The 19,277-nt window shown below is 39.5% G+C and overlaps 1 protein-coding gene across 18 annotated transcripts in view; it reads left to right on the forward strand.

The window, feature by feature from the left end:
• Positions 1-384: 384 nt before the first annotated feature.
• Positions 385-19,277, forward strand: part of LOC113533118 (membrane-associated guanylate kinase, WW and PDZ domain-containing protein 1-like) — a 110,488-nt gene continuing 91,595 nt past the window's right edge. For 14 of the 18 annotated variants that reach the window (XR_008302134.1, XM_053235841.1, XM_053235843.1 and 11 more), the window contains exon 1: positions 390-1,220. Coding sequence is in view for 17 of the 18 variants with exons in the window: in XM_053235841.1 (XP_053091816.1) it covers positions 926-1,220 (295 nt within the window). In the remaining variant the exon portion in view is untranslated. Of the gene's footprint in view, positions 1,221-19,277 lie in introns of all 18 variants that reach the window. The other 4 variants (XM_053235842.1, XM_053235858.1, XM_053235856.1 and 1 more) reach the window with 4 other exon arrangements.

The following is a 19,277-nucleotide window of genomic DNA, read 5'->3' on the forward strand; positions in this document are numbered from 1 at the left end:
GAAGAATTTGAATAAATATATAAAAAAAGCAACTTACTTGGTCAAAAACTATGGTACCTACTCCCGATAATCCCTCTACTATAATGAGTGCTTCAGACTTTATTAGCTGTCATAACGTCATTCGCAAACACCGTAAAATATCGCGGGATTTGCTTCCTATTTAAAGTGGTCCAAATAATTTGGAGCTAATATAAGATGGCATTAGGACCCTGGGACGGGCGTGACCAGGGTGTATCCTAAATGGCTCACTAATGAATATAAGGGTCACTACATAGGGTCTAGAAACCAATATTTCATACAGGTTGTAGTGCACTTAAAAGGAAAATAGGTTTGTTAATCAGGATTCCGCCCAGGATTTCCCCTCTCCAGAACCTCAGCCAAGCTAAGCAGTGCGCATGCGCCGTCTGCTCACTATCCGCTCGAGAGCCGATCGCGCGAGCGCTGGTGTAAAGGCTACCTGCTTAAAGGAGACGCAGAAAAATAAACCAAGAAGATGTTTTTCGAGTCAAACTCTGAGGTAAAATGAATTAGAAACATTCTGAGAAAGTTGTAAAAAAAAATTGTAATTGTAATGTACAGTTTATAATGTTCAGTCAGAAAGTTGGGCATGTCGGAAAGTTGCAGTGACAGAAGTCTGACAGGAGTCTTCAGAAGGAAATAGTTTCACGCGTCCTAAAAACAAACAAACAAACAAAAACAAACAGAAACAAACACGCCATACAGAGGAATGCTATATTGGATAAGGTTCTGTTGGAGTTTTTTTGAGAGAGAAAATTCTTTGTGTGTAACAGAAGAGTGAAATATGACTCAGCTGGAGCGTCGGTCCTGGTCAGCTGAAGTTTCCGCTGTTTCACCGGCCACTCTTCTTCACACGAGCTGTGTGCACTGAGACACGGAATCCGGTCTGAGCTGGATTATAGTGGACATGTCTAAAAGCATCCAGAAGAGAAACCACTGGACTAGCAGAGTGAACGAGTGCTCGCTGCGCAGGAGCAGAGACGGGGAGCTGAATGTGGAGCTGAGCGGCGGGGCGCAGAGCGGACAGTTCACCTACATCGCGGTGGTGGGGAAGGATGTAGTGTATCAGTATGGACAGCTCTCAGAGGGAGAGTTACTGCTGGAGGTCGAGGGCTTACCCGTGTCCGGCTTGCCCCTGTACGACGTGCTGGCTCTGCTGGAGAGCATTAAAGACCCCGTGCGGATGAAAACAGTTCGACAAGGTGAGCTCTTTACTGACACTCTGTTTTCTGAGGACTTTCTCTGAAAAAGTGCTGGGTGACTGCAGGGCAAATGAATAAACATTATAAACCTAATAAACAACTAACTAGGCATGACGAGGCAGGTGACTTTTCAGTGCCTTTGGGAACTCTTTGTGGGATGTTTCTCATGTGTGAAGTAGGACAGCAGAGAGAGAGAGAGAGAGAGAGAGAAGTGTGTGTGTGTGTGTGTGTGTGTGTGTGTGTGAAAAGTCTACACACCTCTCTTAAAAGTGCAGTTTTTTGAGATGAAACCAAGATAAATCATGTCAAATCTTTTCCCATCTTTAATGTGATCATAGCAACGAACAAAATTCAAGTGAAAAACTAGGGAAAAAAAGAAAAAACTTACAATAACCTGGCTGCATAAGTGTGCACACCCTTTTATAATGGAGCGTGTGACTACTCAGAATTCACCAAACACATTTAAACTCATGTCCAAAAGTAATTAACAGACACCTGTCATCAATGAAGTGATTCTGATTAACCGCAAATAAAGATCAGCTGCTTCTGTAGGATTTTCTTGACATCTTCTTGGTTTCATCCGACCGCTGAAGCCACGGTCCGCAAAGAGCTTACAAAGCATGGAAGGGATCTCATTGTCAGAAAGATATCGATCAGGAGACAGGTATAAAAGAATTTCTAAAAACATTAGATGTACCAGGGAACGCCGTGAAGGCCATCATCAACAAGTATGGAATTAAAGTGACATTACCAAGAAAAAGATGTCCCTCCAAAACTGGCGAAAGGACGAGAAGAAAACTTATCAGGGAGGCTGCTAAGAGACCTACTGCAACATTAAAGGAGCTGGTAATATCCCTTTTATACAAAAAAAAAACATCCAAGCCAACCTAAAGTTTGCCAAATGTGTGGCAAAAAGTGTTATGGTCTGATGAGACCAAGGTAGAACATTTTTGCACAAAACCTGCAGGCCTCTGTTAGACAGCTGAAGATAAAGAAAAAATTCACCTTCCAGCACGATAACGACCCAAAGCACAAATTCAACACTGCAAAACATGACTGCAAGGGTAAATATCTTGAATATAGTCAAATGTATCTAGTATTTCCTATTATAAGATTATCATAAACCAAATATAAGATTATTAAATGTCCTTGTAGACTTTTTGCTAATATCAAGATTGAGTAAGAGAGAGAAATGGAGAAAGAGAGACAGATATATAAAGACACATTCACAGAGACATGCTGACAGTAAAGAAAGAGAAACAGAGAGAAAGTGATATATATTTAAGAGAAAGAGAGAGAGACAGAAACAGACACAATAACAAAGAGAAAGAGAAAGTCACATATACACAGTAATCTGGTACAAAGAGATAGACAGAAAGACCCACAGACAGTAACAGAAAGAGAGAGAGAGAGAGAGACAAAAAGAGACACAGACAAAGCCAGTAAAAGACAGAGGGAAAGAGAAACAGAAAAACACATACAGACCATGGGAGAGAGACAGAGAGACACAAACAGACAGTAACAGAGAGAGGGAGAGAGAGGGAGAGAAAGACAGAAAGAGACACACAGACAGTAACAGAGAGAGGGAGGGAGAGAAAGACAGAAAGAGACACACAGACAGTAACAGAGAGAGGGAGGGAGAGAAAGACAGAAAGCGACACACAGACAGTAACAGAGAGAGTGAGGGAGAGAAAGACAGAAAGAGACACACAGACAGTAACAGAGAGAGGGAGGGAGAGAAAGACAGAAAGCGACACACAGACAGTAACAGAGAGAGGGAGGGAGAGAGAGAGACAGAAAGAGACACACAGACAGTAACAGAGAGAGTGAGGGAGAGAGAGAGACAGAAAGAGACACACAGACAGTAACAGAGAGAGTGAGGGAGAGAGAGAGACAGAAAGAGACACACAGACAGTAACAGAGAGAGGGAGGGAGAGAAAGACAGAAAGAGACACACAGACAGTAAAAGACAGAGGGAGGGAGAGAAAGACAGAAAGAGACACACAGACAGTAAAAGACAGAGGGAGGGAGAGAAAGACAGAAAGAGACACACAGACAGTAACAGAGAGAGTGAGGGAGAGAGAGAGACAGAAAGAGACACACAGACAGTAACAGAGAGAGGGAGGGAGAGAGAGAGAGACAGAAAGAGACACACAGACAGTAACAGAGAGAGTGAGGGAGAGAGAGAGACAGAAAGAGACACACAGACAGTAACAGAGAGAGTGAGGGAGAGAAAGACAGAAAGAGACACACAGACAGTAACAGAGAGAGTGAGGGAGAGAAAGACAGAAAGAGACACACAGACAGTAACAGAGAGAGGGAGGGAGAGAAAGACAGAAAGAGACACACAGACAGTAAAAGACAGAGGGAGGGAGAGAAAGACAGAAAGAGACACACAGACAGTAAAAGACAGAGGGAGGGAGAGAAAGACAGAAAGAGACACACAGACAGTAAAAGACAGAGGGAGGGAGAGAAAGACAGAAAGAGACACACAGACAGTAAAAGACAGAGGGAGGGAGAGAAAGACAGAAAGAGACACACAGACAGTAACAGAGAGAGGGAGGGAGAAAGAGAGAAAGAGACACACAGACAGTAACAGAGAGAGGGAGGGAGAGAAAGACAGAAAGAGACACACAGACAGTAACAGAGAGAGGGAGGGAGAGAGAGAGACAGAAAGAGACACACAGACAACGCAGATGCACTCTTTTCTGACGAGGTTGCTGTTTGACAATGAGCCATTTTGACACTCTCTTCAGGGCATGTTGTTGACCAGCAGTAAAACATTCACCTTGTAGTAGACATTCAAAACACACACACACACACACACACACACACACACACACACACACACACACACTAAAGAGGCAGTGGTCAAATACACAGTCTTTAATGAAGACAAATGGAGTACACATTGTCTAGAAACCCCTACAAGGGCCGCACTGGGGAGATAAGTGGAACTAATCAGGAGCCCTGGACTAAAAAGTGGCCCCACAGAGATTGTACTTGCACAGGACCCAGACCTTACATGTGCCTTAGCACGTGTAAAAAAACCTGTATACTTAAACAAACCCACACACACTTGTAGAGGAAACGATGCATGTGTGTGAGGGCTTTAGTAAGGTAGTAGGAGCACTGTGATGTTCTCTAAATGTAAAACTCACTAATGTAGATTAGACGTACTTCTGACAGAAGCAGCCTGCAGTATCACGTGACTCCGATTATTTCTGGAGATGCACTCTGTGGGACTATGATGGGCCTGACCCACATGCCCTATATGTGTGCGTGCATGTGTGTGTGTGTGTGATGATGATGATGAAAAGATGATGAGTGTGGAAGATGAGCAGCTGATCTTCCAGTGTTAATGAGCTCTTCCTTTCAGTACCTACAAGGTAGGAGCTATATGTATGTGAGTAGGCATCAGTGACGGTCATTTTTATTTTCTGGTAATCATGAATGTAGCCAATTATTAATCATGAATTGGGCTGTGCTGTAGTTCAGAGGGTAGCATTGCCAGCTCACATCTCCAGGGCCCCCGGTTCGAGCTGTGTGACTGTCTGTGTGGAGTTTCTGTGCATGTTCTCCCCATGTCCATGTGGGTTTCCTCTGAGCTTTCTGGTTTCCTCCCACCTCCCAGCAGCATGCCTGTTGGTGTAGATAGGCTATGCTGAATTGTGAATGAGTGTGTGTGTGAATGTGTATGGCAACTGGTATCCTATCCAAGGTGTATTCTTGTCTTGCACCCAGTGTTTACAGGATAGGCTCTGGATCCAATATGGTGTTTAAATAATAGCTTTAACAGTGAGCGCAAAAAAGGCTGACCTGACATACAGAACAGCGTTAGAAGTGTGAACACATATACATATGGGCATATAAATAACAACGGTGGCCTGCCAGTTCATGTTAGTTACCTAACAAAATGTAGTATAATGTTATTCTACATATGTTAGCTATGTGCTTATTTCAGCTGTAGTTGTAGCTAAGATTAAATAGAAATTTACTGTGATTGCCGCCATTTTGGGAATTTTGTTTTGAGTGATCTCAAGGTCTGTTTCCAGAAGAAAGGGGATTGGTGTGAGTGACCAATCATAACTGTGGGAACATATGCCTTGTTCTCGCCCCCAAAGTCTCAGATTAATCTTGACTCGCAAGCAGAGCGTTTCTTCTACGAATGAGTGAAAGCGAAGTACACACACGTTTCCCTGCTAATACACACAGAATGGAAGTACACTCATGAGCGAAAGCTTTTCTTCACACTCCGTGCTCGCGAATAGCTTTGTGTGCTCTCGATTCACAGCACCTCATGCCCTCTGTGTGACCAGGATAAAGTGATTACTGAAGATGAATGATCAGGAACCAAGTTCATGAGAAATGTGACCATATGATATTAATATCATGATAAATTATGCCACAGTGCACACTGACCAACTCCACTGTTCCTCAGAGTAACAGGCTGCAGATTGGATGTTAAAACCTATGTAATAGTGTCATTTTTTTTGCCTTATTGTCAAATAATTTATTTTTGTAGGTGTTTAAAAATGCGCCATTGTTGGTGCGCATGCAGAGCAGCGTTAGAGAGTGTGGTCATTAACTTGAGCAGTGAATTGCGTGCACACAAAGTTATTTGCGTGTGTGGGACAGTGAAGTGAGCACTTCACTTCTGCAAGCACTGAGCACTGAGACATGCATGGCTCTTTTCCCAGGGTTTACACTTTGCTTGCCAGTCAGGATAATTAAAATAATAATAATAAAAAAAAGAAGGATTTTTGTAATTTTTATTTTATTAGTATTAAAAGTTTGTGTTTAATAAAAAGTAAAACATGTTAAATTGAAAATGCATGTGTTCACACCAACAAAAAATCACCCTGTTGAAGTCTGCACCAGGATTGTCTGCTTATATCTCCGGATAACACAGAAATATCGGTGACCAGCATTCTGTTTCAGGATTGTATACAGAGATAAATGCCTGAGAGTGACGATAAATAATGAACACATGGACAAGAGATTAAGATGATACAGGATAAAGTGTTGAAAATGTTCTTTTCATCTCACATTCCAACAGAAGCGTCCATGTCATCCATTGGTCATGCTAATTTCACACTTGCACATTCTCTCACACACACACACACACACACACACACACCTGTGTTTTTTTTTTTTTTTTTTCAAAGCTTCACGTGGCCTTGAATGGCTCTCCGTGTTTTTATAACTTGGGAAATCATTAACAGTGTTTTGTAAGAGTGGCTGTTGCTGCATTAATGTAGCAATAACACTACACCTCAGTTAATCTCATATTTCCTAACCAAAAATTATGCACTCATGCACATACACAACCCTGCTTTCTTTTGGGAATAAATGTTGCTCTTTGTAAGTTACATTGGCGTGAAATAAAAATAAAGTCACCAAGCGACAGCAATGACACGAGTTCCGACTCTCAGTGTAACACCTGAGCTCGGTTGTTTATGTGTGTGGTGGTGTTTGGGGAGGAGGGGTGAAATGTGACTTGCTTTAGCTGATATCATATCAAACAGAAAATAGGGAGTAACAATGTAGATAAACAAAGGACAAGAAGCACAGTTAACTTTGAGCCTCTTGCTCCATTTCTTTTTTAGCAATTGGAGCATTGGTCATACCATTTATTTTAGTGAATATTTAATTAGTGAGCTAATCACTTCTTCATGCTCCTCCTAATGGTAGGTGTTTGTGCACACGTGGGAGTGTAAATAAGAGACTGAGGTCATGTGACTAATGTTTGCTTTTTTTTTTTTTTTTTGCTGTTTTCGAGCCTGAGAGCGGTCCAGAGAACTGATCCCTGTTCGTCTTGAAAACGGTCTGGGGTTCACTTCAGCCGAACCGTGGGAAAGAGCACTGTAATTTGTTCACTTCTGTGGTGCGAGTGCTAACATTGAGAGCATCATGGAAAATGCACATCTCACACTGAATGTCTTCTTTTATAAAATCTTCTTTTATATGAGATTGGCCCCTCGTTCGTAAGTATTCCTGCATGATGATAGACCATGCATCTAAAAAAAAAAAACCACTGTGCTTCACTGCTTGAGTGTTAGGAAAATGATAAAAACAGCAAATGGATGAACCTAGTGCATACCCTCTTGTACAGATGAGTGTACAAAAATGGCATATGGATTTGCCCAACCAAGCCACGGTTCAGACAGATTTCTTTTATGTGAATGCAAACCTGTGATTATGAGCCTGCCCCAAAAGAAATACAGTATAATCAAGAAAGGAAATACTTTCAGGATTTGTTTAGAGATATTGAGCCAAGAACATAAATGTTGGAAATGTTCATGTTGGAAAACAGATAAATATTACATATTCCAAAGGGGCCCAACTTTATAAAGTCTGTATTTATAAGTATGTACAACATGTCCATTATGAAATGAAAAGTGTATCTCAGAGCTCAAAATGGCCCATGAAGAGGCGATGTGTAAAAAAGGTGAGAGAGAGAGAGAGAGAGTTCTTGCTGACACTTTCCAGCAGCTGGAACAATGTGAACAATGTAAGTCTTGTTCTGATAATGGCTATCATGAGACTGACTGGCCTGTGCTGTTTTTCACCAGTAGACCTCTCTGGAGTCACGCTGACGGCAAACACACGTTGTCAAGGTGCAGTGAGGATCAAAGCCCTGGCAAATAAAAGTGTGACCATGCGGAAACAGATCAGGCTCAAAGGTTGTTCCATGCAGGTGTTTCCTATTGTAAGAGCCAGTGGTGTGTGTCTGTGGGCCAACAGAAAGTAAAACAAGAGATGAAATACACATAACTGACCTCCAGTTGCTTACTTTTTGTATCAGGTTTTCGTCCTTTTGCTGTTTGTTAAACCTGTACATTTAATTTATAATGCTAGTTCTGCAAGTCAATAAAGTAGAAACCTCTAAACACCATCATATTGCACTCAAATTTGAGGTTTGAGAAAGAAACTCTTATTGGACAGTACATTTTCACACAAAATGAATTACAGGGATGTGACACGCCTTAAAATGAAAACAGACACTAACAAAAACAGGTCAACATGAAAACAAGGAAATTCCCTCACTAGTAGACTAAAAACATGGGTCATGATTTTCATGGATAGCTCAGGCAAGCTAAAATCAATGAACCACTAAGAACCTGTGTCACTGTCTATGTAGTAGGTGTGTAAAGATACACAGAATTAAAATTTGATATGTTTTTGATTTAGCAAAAAGCATTGAGCAAGTATGTCCCTTATGTTGCAATTTTCAGGTGATGAAAACATTCAACATTATAACAGTACAATAATTGACATATTATAATGACACAGTGTCAATTCAGACTCTTAGCAGCATACAGAAAAAGAAAAGCTGTGCGTTAGAATGGAACAAAATTAAACTCTTCTGGCAGCTGTTGATGGGTTTGGGCAAAAAATCAGACAAATCTGTGAACACACTGACACATACAATCTGATTCTGGAAAACTTTAGAATTATTATATACTGTATGTACAGAGTCATATGTATACATTGTGCAGTTGACTCTGATAGTCGTCTGCTCAGTACAGACAGAGAAGGAGAGATGACACATATTGACATGGAAAGACAGAGTTGATAGAGGGTCAGAGAAACAAAGAGAGACATAAGGGAAGGGATGTAGGGTGGTTACACCCCTTGTTGAGTGAAAAGGATGCCAGACATTCCTGGGAAGTGGAGCCTCCTGGTTTGCTTCAGTGAGCCAGACGTTCTCTTCCCACCTCAGCCCCTTACCACCCCACACCCAAACCCCTGAGTCAGCACAGTTTCTACTATTGCTTTCTCTGTCTCTGTTTTCTCAGATTGTACCTTTTAGTCTCTTCCCCTGTCTCAGTTTGTGTTCTAATCTCACTTACGTATATATATTACAGCCAACTGTCCCGTCAGTGCTGGGTGTATACAGTATCTCTTCAGTTCTGGGCATTTCTCTCTGTAAATTCAGTGCATGTGGAATTGCAACAGTAACTGCTGACACATATTGTCAAATACTATTCTAACATTATCTCAGACACGCCACATAAAAAAAATGTGTAATTGTTGTTCTGTGAGATGTTTATTTAGCATTTTTGGAAGGAGCCTCCAGTGTCAGTGCTTTGTAACAATCAGAGGTAAAGGTGTAACTTTAAGTTTTCTGACACTAATCTATAGTTGTTGTGGTATAAGAGGAAGAAAACAAAGGGCAAAGGGTGTGGTAATGGCACTCTGCTTCACATCAGGCTGCATCACACCACCCCGTTGTTGATTATTTTCCTATAACAGCATATCGTGTTTTATTCCTCACTCAGCTCATAATATTATCCAGCAGCAAACAGTGAATATTAGCAGTTAGAGTCATAATGTGTAGACATTGCATAAATCACAGAAAATGTTATCGCTTTCTAACCAAAGAAAGTAATGAGGAGGCGATGTCACAGGATATTTTTATTTATGTACTCAGTATTATTAGCGAAACCAATGATAATTACGTACATTATTATCATCAGTTATCACAGATTTTATATTGCGTATGCTACTTGGAATGCAATTTAAAAAATCTACCGTCTTCAGTTCTTCACTCCAATATTCATACGTTTATTTAATCAGCCAATCCTGTGGCAGGAGTGCAGTGCGTTGGACTTCTGATCGGAAGGTTGAGAGTTCAAATCCCAGCACCACCAAGCTGCCACTGCTGGGCCCTTGAGCAAGGCCCTTAACCCTCAACTGCTCAGTTGTATAAATGAGATAATTGTAAGTCGCTCTGGATAAGGGCGTCTGCCAAATGCCATAAATGTAAATGTGCGTAAAATCCCGCAGATCCAGGTCAAGAGCTTCAGTCAATGTTCACGTCAAACTTCAGAATGGGGAAAATGTGATCTCAGTGACTTCTACTGTGGCGTGATTATTGTGCCAGAAACTGCCGATCTCCTGGGAATTTTACGCGCAGCAGTCTTTGGAGGTTACTCAGCAAGCTGCGAAAACAAAAAACATCCAGTGAGCAGCAGTTCTGTGGGTGGAGATACCAGGTTAATGAGAGAGGTCAGAGGAGAATGGCCAGTCTTGTTTTAGCTGTCAGGAGAAGTCCTCATGACTCCTTTCAACTTTGGTGAGCAGAAAAGCATCTTAGAACGTATAACACGTCGAACCTTGAGGCAGATGCGCTGCAACAGCAGAGGACCACATCGGGTTCCACTCCTGTCAGCCAGGAACAGGAATCTGAAGCCACAGTAGGTACAGGCTCACCGAAACAGTTTCAGTAGCCATAGATTCCAGTTATTGACTGACAAGACAAAGAAACCTGTTGTTTGCAGTGAGCATAAACTGAGGCTCTGGCACTGTATCTGCATGATTTTATGCATTGCACTGCTGCACGTGATTGGCTGATTGGATAGTTGAATGAATATATTACAATAAAAATGTAATAATAAAATAGAACGTCCATGTACTGTATGCTCTTATTTTTTTCTACACTTAGCACCAAGGATCATATTATATTTGTTTGTATATTTGTTTGTTATAACAAACAAAGCATAAAAGCTTACAGAAAGAAGATGTTATCAGTGGGTTATATTGAGGTGGAAACAGTGGGAGTGTAGATAACATTCTCTCTTCTTCATAGATTTAAAATGTATTCCTCTGCTGGTTGTTTCTCTCAGGAATGTTGCTCTAAGCGATGACCCACTATAAAGGAAGAACAGTTGGCTAATCTTTCCTTCGACACACTGACCCTGATGTGTACTCAGATTACACCTACCACCTAAACATCTCATACATTTAGTTGTAAACCTGCTCAGCCTTCTTCTGAGATTTCATTAGGGATCAAGGTGAAGTTATGTGTATTTGAGCGTGTGTGTGTGTGTGTGTGTGTGTGTGTGTGCAGTCTATAAAACCTTTACTCTGGCAGTCCTTATTTATTTCCTTTCCTCCACTCCTGCTCTCTTTCTAGAGAAGGTGTGTGTTTTCAGGTTAAAGAAAAGACTGCAGATCTGCTAATTATAGTAGAATTCCTCAGAAGCACACTTTTTTCCCTCAATTTTCCTTGGATGTTCTGTCAGGCTTACTGCCTCATTGCACCATGAGAGTTAGCTCATATTCAAGAGTTGTAGGTTTCAGTAGTTATTGTATAATGCTGCATATGACTTACTTCTGAAGCAGGAACAACTAACAGTCTAACAGTCGCTTGCAGAACTCGGGAGTCGAGGAGACCAAGTAGGAATTCCGAGTAGAGGGAGAGTGTTTTCTTTGTTTTTTCTGTAGTCATAGGTCGGAAATGAGAAGTCACGACCTTTAATCGAATGCAGCATAACTTTAGGTACCAGTGGACAGGAGTTGTTAAGATTCACACATCACACATAAACTAATACAAAGCATTATGCTATTGTTGCAAAATGGTATATTGTAGGATTCATTTTGCAGCACATTGACTGTATTCGAATATAGTATTATAAGGTCATCAAGTTACTTAAAACTTTTTACTTTTCAAGTACATTTTAAATATCCAAAAATATTTCTTTTTTTATTTTTTTTTTTATTTAAGATATTTCTTTTTTTTTTCAGGTATTCATTATGCCTGATGCAGTTGTGTGTGTGTGTCTGTGTGTGCAGTAAATAAGAGAGGGAGGAAATGGGATAACCACTAACATCACGCTTTTGGATCAAATGTATAAACACTAGTCATTGTTATCGTTTTATTTGACCTTGTTATGTACATTCTAAATATCATTTACGTTTCTTTCTTGATTATGTTTATGATTATGACCGAAAAACATTAATGAGCGAAAAAAAACTCTATTCACTGAGCAAAAATTAATAGTATTGCACTGTGCAATAAGTGTTTTTTTTTCTACAGTATGTATTTTTTTCTACAAAACTCTTGTGAAGAATATACCCTGTTATACTCTATGCAGAGCACTTAAGTAGTAATTTAGTAGTAATAAAGAAGTAATTTAGGATTTGGCCTAACCTTCTTTGTGGGACATAAAAAAAATTCCTGCATGAAGAGACAATGTATGATCCATTAGGACACATTTATTCATTTTTTAAAATGTAGTGTCATTATTAATATTAATATTAATTAATATTGTCATTGAGTTATGAAATAGACACTCCGAAGTTTCCACACTCATCCCGTCTCCATTCAGCAACTCGTATTTGCATATTCATTGTGCCACACTTCTGCATTAAGCACGATATCACGCTTAGCAGTATTTTAATACTGAGAGCAGCACAGTTGTGGAGTGCAACTAAGAGCTGTGCATCGGGACTAAAACAAGTCTAAGGAGTGATGGTCAGAAGAGTAATACTGTTCAATATTTCTCTATAACATGTCTGTCAAAAACAAGCACATTGCAGTGGAAAATGATACTTGATTAGACCACATTTAATGCTCTATTTTTGTTGCCCCCCCCCACCCCTGTCCTAGCAGATATCAAATACCTGTTCATTATCTCTTACAGAGATCCATATATTAAAATTAGGCAGAAGGAACATCTCTAGCCATATCACAGTGTATCAGTAACAGTGTGTAAGAGCTGGTCTTATCCAATCCAACATTTCAATAGGCAGAAGTATATATTCCTTCTTATAGGAACATATACTGCATCATCTGATGGATGTAATTATCCTCAGAGGAATATCAGGCTTTTCTCTTCTCTTTATTTCCTGACTTCCCTGTCATTTTCTCAGAAATCCTCCTCTGTGTCATTTACCAGTTTCCTTTAATTACACACCAGGAGAAATCCTGAGGTCTCATCACTCATCAACCTTCTGGTTCTCTTTTGCCTTTCATCTGACATAGCTGAGACACACACACATGCACACACAGACGAAAACATCCTCTGTCTGCCTTCTACAGACGTAATTTCTAATTGTGTGCTAGTGTTATTAGACGCTAAAGTGATTTAGTTAAGCTCTACAGGTGCGTGTTGTTACTCAGTTTAGAAGCATTGTTATATAAGGCTATTTTATAACGGCTCCTTCTTTAATTCAGGCGTGTCTTTGGTCGTGGAAGGAGTGTGAAGAGGGAAAACAAATCTCTGCAGGGTTGTGGTTCTCCAGGACCTGAATTTGGCACTACAGCTTTAGTTAAGAGACCAGTTTGTAAGTTGTACAATTTGTTAAGTAGCTAAAGCATTGTTATTCTCCTGAAGAACTGTATTATAGAGCGTCACCAACATGTACATGTGCATGTTCTTTTCAGACCACGGATAGTATTCAGAAATGCCAAGGCTTAAATACATTCTCTGTGTGTAAGGATGACTGTCTATTTGTGTGTGTGTGTGTTTGTGTTTGATAGAGTAGATGTAGTTCTAGACCATGTTGGAGGTGAGTTTATATCTACTCAGTCTACACACAGCTGTTCTCTCACCAGGAGCTGTCTGGTGCTGTGTGTGTATGTATGTGTGTGTGTGTGTGTCCTCAGAACACCTGGTCACACCTGGTGCTTAGACTCACTGCCTTTTTTAACGACACACACACACACACTTGACTCCTGTGGTATATGACACTTTTTCACCTTAGGGCAAATCTCAAATGGATTTTTCATCAATTAATCAACCTCAGTGACAGACCACTGTAGAAGTTTAGAAGTTGAAAGCATTTAGTGACTATTTTATCCTCTAAACCTTCATTTAAAGGATTAATGTCTTCATAATTCTGTAACGACTCACTAATCTCGTAGACAGAGAGGTATGCCTGTTAAGCCTTGGGCTAGTTGTGGGTTAAGAGTGATTACGAAATGAGTCTGTGTGTGTGTGTGTGTGTGTGTGAGACTGTATGGGTGTGTGTTTAACTGAGGGTGCGATGGTGTGTGTGTTGTCATGGTAGATGGGTTTGGACTCTGAAACTAGCCATGAATAGTTGAATAGTATTATCCTGCCAAAAGTTCACCTAAAAAAGTTAATGTATTTTAAATTTTATAGTCAGAGTAAATTTTATTGTGCTGTGAATCTCCTGTTCTACCACATGCCACTATCTGGTGGCAGGAGGCCATTGAAATCACACTGAACTCATGTTCATGGAACCAGTTTGAGACAACATGTGCTTTGTGACATTATCATGTTGGAAGTAGCCACTATGTTGTTGTTGTTCCTCTTTCGGCTGTTCCCGTTAGGGGTCACCACAGTGGATCATTGGTCCGCGTATATTTGATTTGGCACAGTTCTTACGCTGGATGCCCTTCCTGACACAACCTTCCCCAATTTTATCCAGGCTTGGGACCAGCACTGAGAGTGCACTGTTGCATGCAAGCCCAGCGCCTGGGGTTGGTTTCCTGGCTGGGAATCGAACCTGGGCCGCAGCGGTGAGAGCGCTGTGGCCTAACCACTAGTCCTCCAGGACCCGCATGAAGTAGTCACTATAAGAACAGTAAATTGTGGCCATAAATGGCTGCACATAGCCAGCAACATTACTCAGATAGGCTGTGGAATTCAAACGATACTTTTCTTTGGGATGAACTGAAACGCCAGCTGCACCCCAGACCTACTTACGCCAAAAATCCGTGTCTGACGTCACTAATGCTCTTGTGGCTGAATGGATGAATCCCCACAGTCACACTCCAAAATCTAGTGGAAACTTTTCCCAGAAGATTGAGGTTACTATAACAGCAACAGATGTTTGAAAAGCACATATGGGGGTTATGGTCAGGTATCCACAGACTTTTGGCCACATAGTGTATGAAGTGGCGGCATGATGGAGCAGCGTGTAGTGTTGCCACCCCACAGCTCTAGGGTCCCTGGTTTGACCCTGAACTCAAGTTCTTGTCTGTCTGGAGTTTTGCATGTTCTCCCTGTGTCTGTGTGGGTTTCCTCCCACCTCCCCAAAACATGCTGTTAGTAGGATTGGCTTCACTAAATCACCACTAGGTGTGATTGTATGCGTGCATGGTGCTGTCTTCTCCCAGCTTGCGCCTAGTGTTCCTGGAATAGGCACCGGATCCATCACACCCCTGAGCATGAAGATCAGGGTCACTGAATAAGGTTACTGAGATAAAATGATTGATTAAATTTGTAGAGAGTAAATGTGGGACGCGGCATAAGTGACACAAAGTTATGGGATAAAAAGGATATGAACAGGATAAAAACATGAAGTGTTTTATTGACCCAGTGTAAGAAAGAAGTCCTTTGTGTTGTTTGTTTTAGTGATGTGTGTATTGTTGGGTCTGTGGCAGCTGAGAGTGTTTTGAACATGGTTGATTCAGTACATTTACTTTTATTCTTTTGTAATTCATTTTTCTTGGTGCTTTTATATAGGGTACAATCAAAGCATAGAGATAAGCAGTTGAGGGTTAAGGATCTTGCTCAGTCTGCCAGGCCTCTGTCACTGTCGTCACTGTCACTACAAACTCCCCTTTACCTCTCCTTTCGCATGTGTATTTCATCTGTTTTGCACAATTCTTTCCAGCTGACTGTCTTTCTCTGTCTGCCTCACTCATATGAGTTGATTAACTGAGCATGAGTTTCTTTTTACCTAAATTTAGCTAAGAGTAGATGTGTGTGTCTCTATATGGGTGTGTACAGCAGTGTGTGTGGGAGAGAGAGAGAGAGAGAGAGAGAGAGAGAATGTCGCCTAACGCCTAACTCAATGTCTCAGTATTCTTTTTCCTGACTCAGCAGCATGCAGTGAAAATGAGCTTTCACAAACAACGGCACTCAATAGATTATGTTTCTATTTTAATAGGTGAAAGAGCAACAGTGAAAACAAACAAACAAAAAAATTGCTATAATTTCAGTCATATTTTTAGTCATGTCAGTATTTCACATAGCAGCATACATTCAAATTCAACATATCTCTTTCTTATATTCAAATAATTTTTTAATAATATGCACTGCAGGGCTGGGACAGCACCCCCTAATGGTCACCATTCTTTACTCCAAGATTATAATAATGCTTCTATGCATCAGGCTGTTTAATGTAAAATAATACGGGGTGTGTAAGTTAGTAAGACTGCTGATGATTCATGGGATTTGTCCTGAAGAAAAACTGAGAACTGACCAAAAAAAAAAAAAAAAAAAGCCTCAAAATATACTGCTATCAGAAGCAAATTTCTGTTTCCTGTTCTGTCACATGTTCAGCAGGTAAAATTGGGCACAAACACAATAATCGTAGTTTATGTGAAGGAGATGATGCTTAACTCTTTTTATGAAACTATCCTACTGTCTTAAACGTACACAGATCAAACCTAGATGTAAGACTGGCTTCATATTTCTTTTTCCCGTGCGTTGTTGTCTGCACATCTCGCCTGCTATAGGAAGACAAGCTCACAATGCCCTACATTGTCTTACATTATCCTATCCACTTACATCAGAGGTATTTATACTTTGGGCTGCGCAGTATAAATTGCAGGTGGAGTGGTGGGTGAGGGCTGAGATAGAAAATCCCCCAAAATATTTTAAAACAAATGTATTGGACATGCCAACCTTACACATTTTACATGGGAATGCAGTATTTTAACATCGCTGGAAAGCAAAAATATAGCAAAAGAGCTGTCTTCTTTTTAAACTCTCTGCTTGAAAGAAACACAGTGCACTCACTTTCTGTCAAGATAAATGGAGAATGTTTTGAGTTCATTAATGTAAAATAAAATCAATGTATGCCCCACATATGTATCACTAAATAAGTATATAGTTACCGTAAATTAATTATATTTATTAGGGATCCCTCTGAAAATTTTCAGCCTAAAATGGTCCAAAGAGAAAAAGGCCAAAAATCTTGACCGAAAAAAAAAAAAGATTAAATAAAAGCCTTCAACAAAGTGTTAAATCAAACATTTGGAAATAATTTATTAGTAATTATAGTTTGACATTAAAAAAAGTCATTTGTTTGTTTTAAAAGAAAAAATTCTTTCTGAAAGAGCTACTGTATATCGAAATTGTACTGTTAGTTATGTTTTTTCACTACATTTACTCCTCCTTAGAAGATTATTTTTTATTCTGTTTTATTTTATTTTATTTGCCTGAGATAGATAGTCACGTACTGATTTTCTAATATCCCAGATAAAAAGTATTAATTTGAGTGTGTAGTGGAAATCACGCTCACAGCTAGAGGACATGTCGCGGGTGAGCTACAGAGAAGAACTGCATGAAAAATGTCACTTTCAAAATACGGGAAGGGTGCAGTATATAAATGAAGATATATAATGAAAACAATATAAAAATGAAAACAAAAATGGGAGTGTTGCATAACATAATAACATAATACAGTGAGACAGTTTAGATGACCTCTGTTTGTTTGGGTGAAGTTTTTTTTCCCTTAGTACACGTGTGCCACGTTACCTGCTAGACATTTATACTACACAGATGATCTGTCACGTCCTCATATCACAGCCATAAATCTGGCTAAACTATTACTCAGAGTATTATTATTATTATTATCTACAGTTTGTTTTGCAGTGTTCCTAAAGCTCTGAGCTCTAGTATTTTTCTGTTTAATCTAATGGGGATTTCTGTAACATAACACTCAACACTGCATAAATTTGAGTATTTCTTAATGAAACTGGAGGAAGATACAGTATAGGGTTCTATTTTGGTGCAGGTACTAACTTAAAGTAGTGATAGCTCAAACTAGAGGGGGAAAAATGGATATTTTTCTGATGTGAAACCTTAAAAAGTCCTGCCTTATTTCCTAAAACCCAGTCTTGTGGATGTTCATAATATATGCCACCCCATTTCAGCATAAAACGTTCCTTTACCCAGCTACATCCTGAATTATTTATCCTTATACTATAGCTCTGTTGAGTTCTCCAATCCGATTGGTGAGAAGGTGTTGATTTAATTTTCTATAACAGGTCTGGCTGCAAGACAAATCCCAGATTTATATTAATGTACTCATTCCAATACGTTATCATTTCTATAGTAACTCGCACAGGTACTTGTATGGTAAACGCTTCACATTAATGGATTAAAAAAATATGTGGAATTGTTGATAGGGTTTGATATGTTGATAAGTTTTCTATGAGGAGATATTTCTTTAGCATTTAAGGAAGGAGTCTCCAGTGCCAGCTGCAAAGTTTTGTGACACAGGAAAGTCTTCAAGTTGTGGTTTCTCAGTAATGAGAAGCGGAGTTTTTATTTTTTGTCTTATTAACTTCATAAGAGAAAAAAAGAGGGTCTGGTAAGGGAACTACTGTTTATTGGTGTTATACGTGATAACAGGAACTAGCTTGTTTTTTGAATGTTCCACAACTTTAAGAGTAACAGATAAAAAAGTATGATGCGTCGTCCTTCAATTAAATGTTTTTATATTCTGCAAATTGTTGTGGTATAAGAGGAATAAAACACGATGGAGATGATGTTTTATTCCTTCCTTTAAAAAAAGAACAGACTGCTAGAAAAGCACACACTTCATCACACATATAACATATAACATATAATTATTCAAGTTAATAAAGTGTCTAAATAAATACCAGTTTCAGCAGACTGCCTATACAGAAACATGGAATTAACCAAATGACTGAATGAGACAGAAAATGCTATGTACATTACATTAGCTGCCAGTAGCTTGACATTTCTAGCACTTAAATGATTTATGTGAATTCTGTAAGAAAATCTGATCGTATGCCTTTACAAAGATGTTACTGTGCTAACACTCTGGTGCTATTTTTTTATTTATTAAAGAGAAGGAGAGACGCTGATTTGATATCATCAGCAGTAAGGCTGCTTGGAGAAGATTCTGATTTTGTTTTATTTTATTCTTTGTCTTCATTTATCTATTTTGTAGTCAACACTTAATTTTCTCTCCTTTTGCAAGTTCATATTTTATTGTTGTACATATTAGCCTAAATATATGCAAATCTAAACATTGTGAGATATGCATGCATGAGATATGAGATATGCAGATATGCATGCATTGTGAAAATGTTGTGATATGAGGTTTTAACATGTCAAGCAAATCTAATATATCTCACCCACAATGCTAGCACTAAAATACTTTTCATATTTTATATAAAAGACTTTAAAATGCATAGTATATTTTTTTTTAAAAAAGTCTTTAAAAACACTGTACTTTTGATGTCAAATGGACATCCATAATGCTGATATGTAAACTCTATGTATTTGTCTGTCTCTCTCTCTCTCTCTCTCTCTG

The sequence above is a fragment of the Pangasianodon hypophthalmus genome, chromosome 8 (genome assembly GCF_027358585.1).
Source record: "Pangasianodon hypophthalmus isolate fPanHyp1 chromosome 8, fPanHyp1.pri, whole genome shotgun sequence".
NCBI lineage: Eukaryota > Metazoa > Chordata > Actinopteri > Siluriformes > Pangasiidae > Pangasianodon > Pangasianodon hypophthalmus.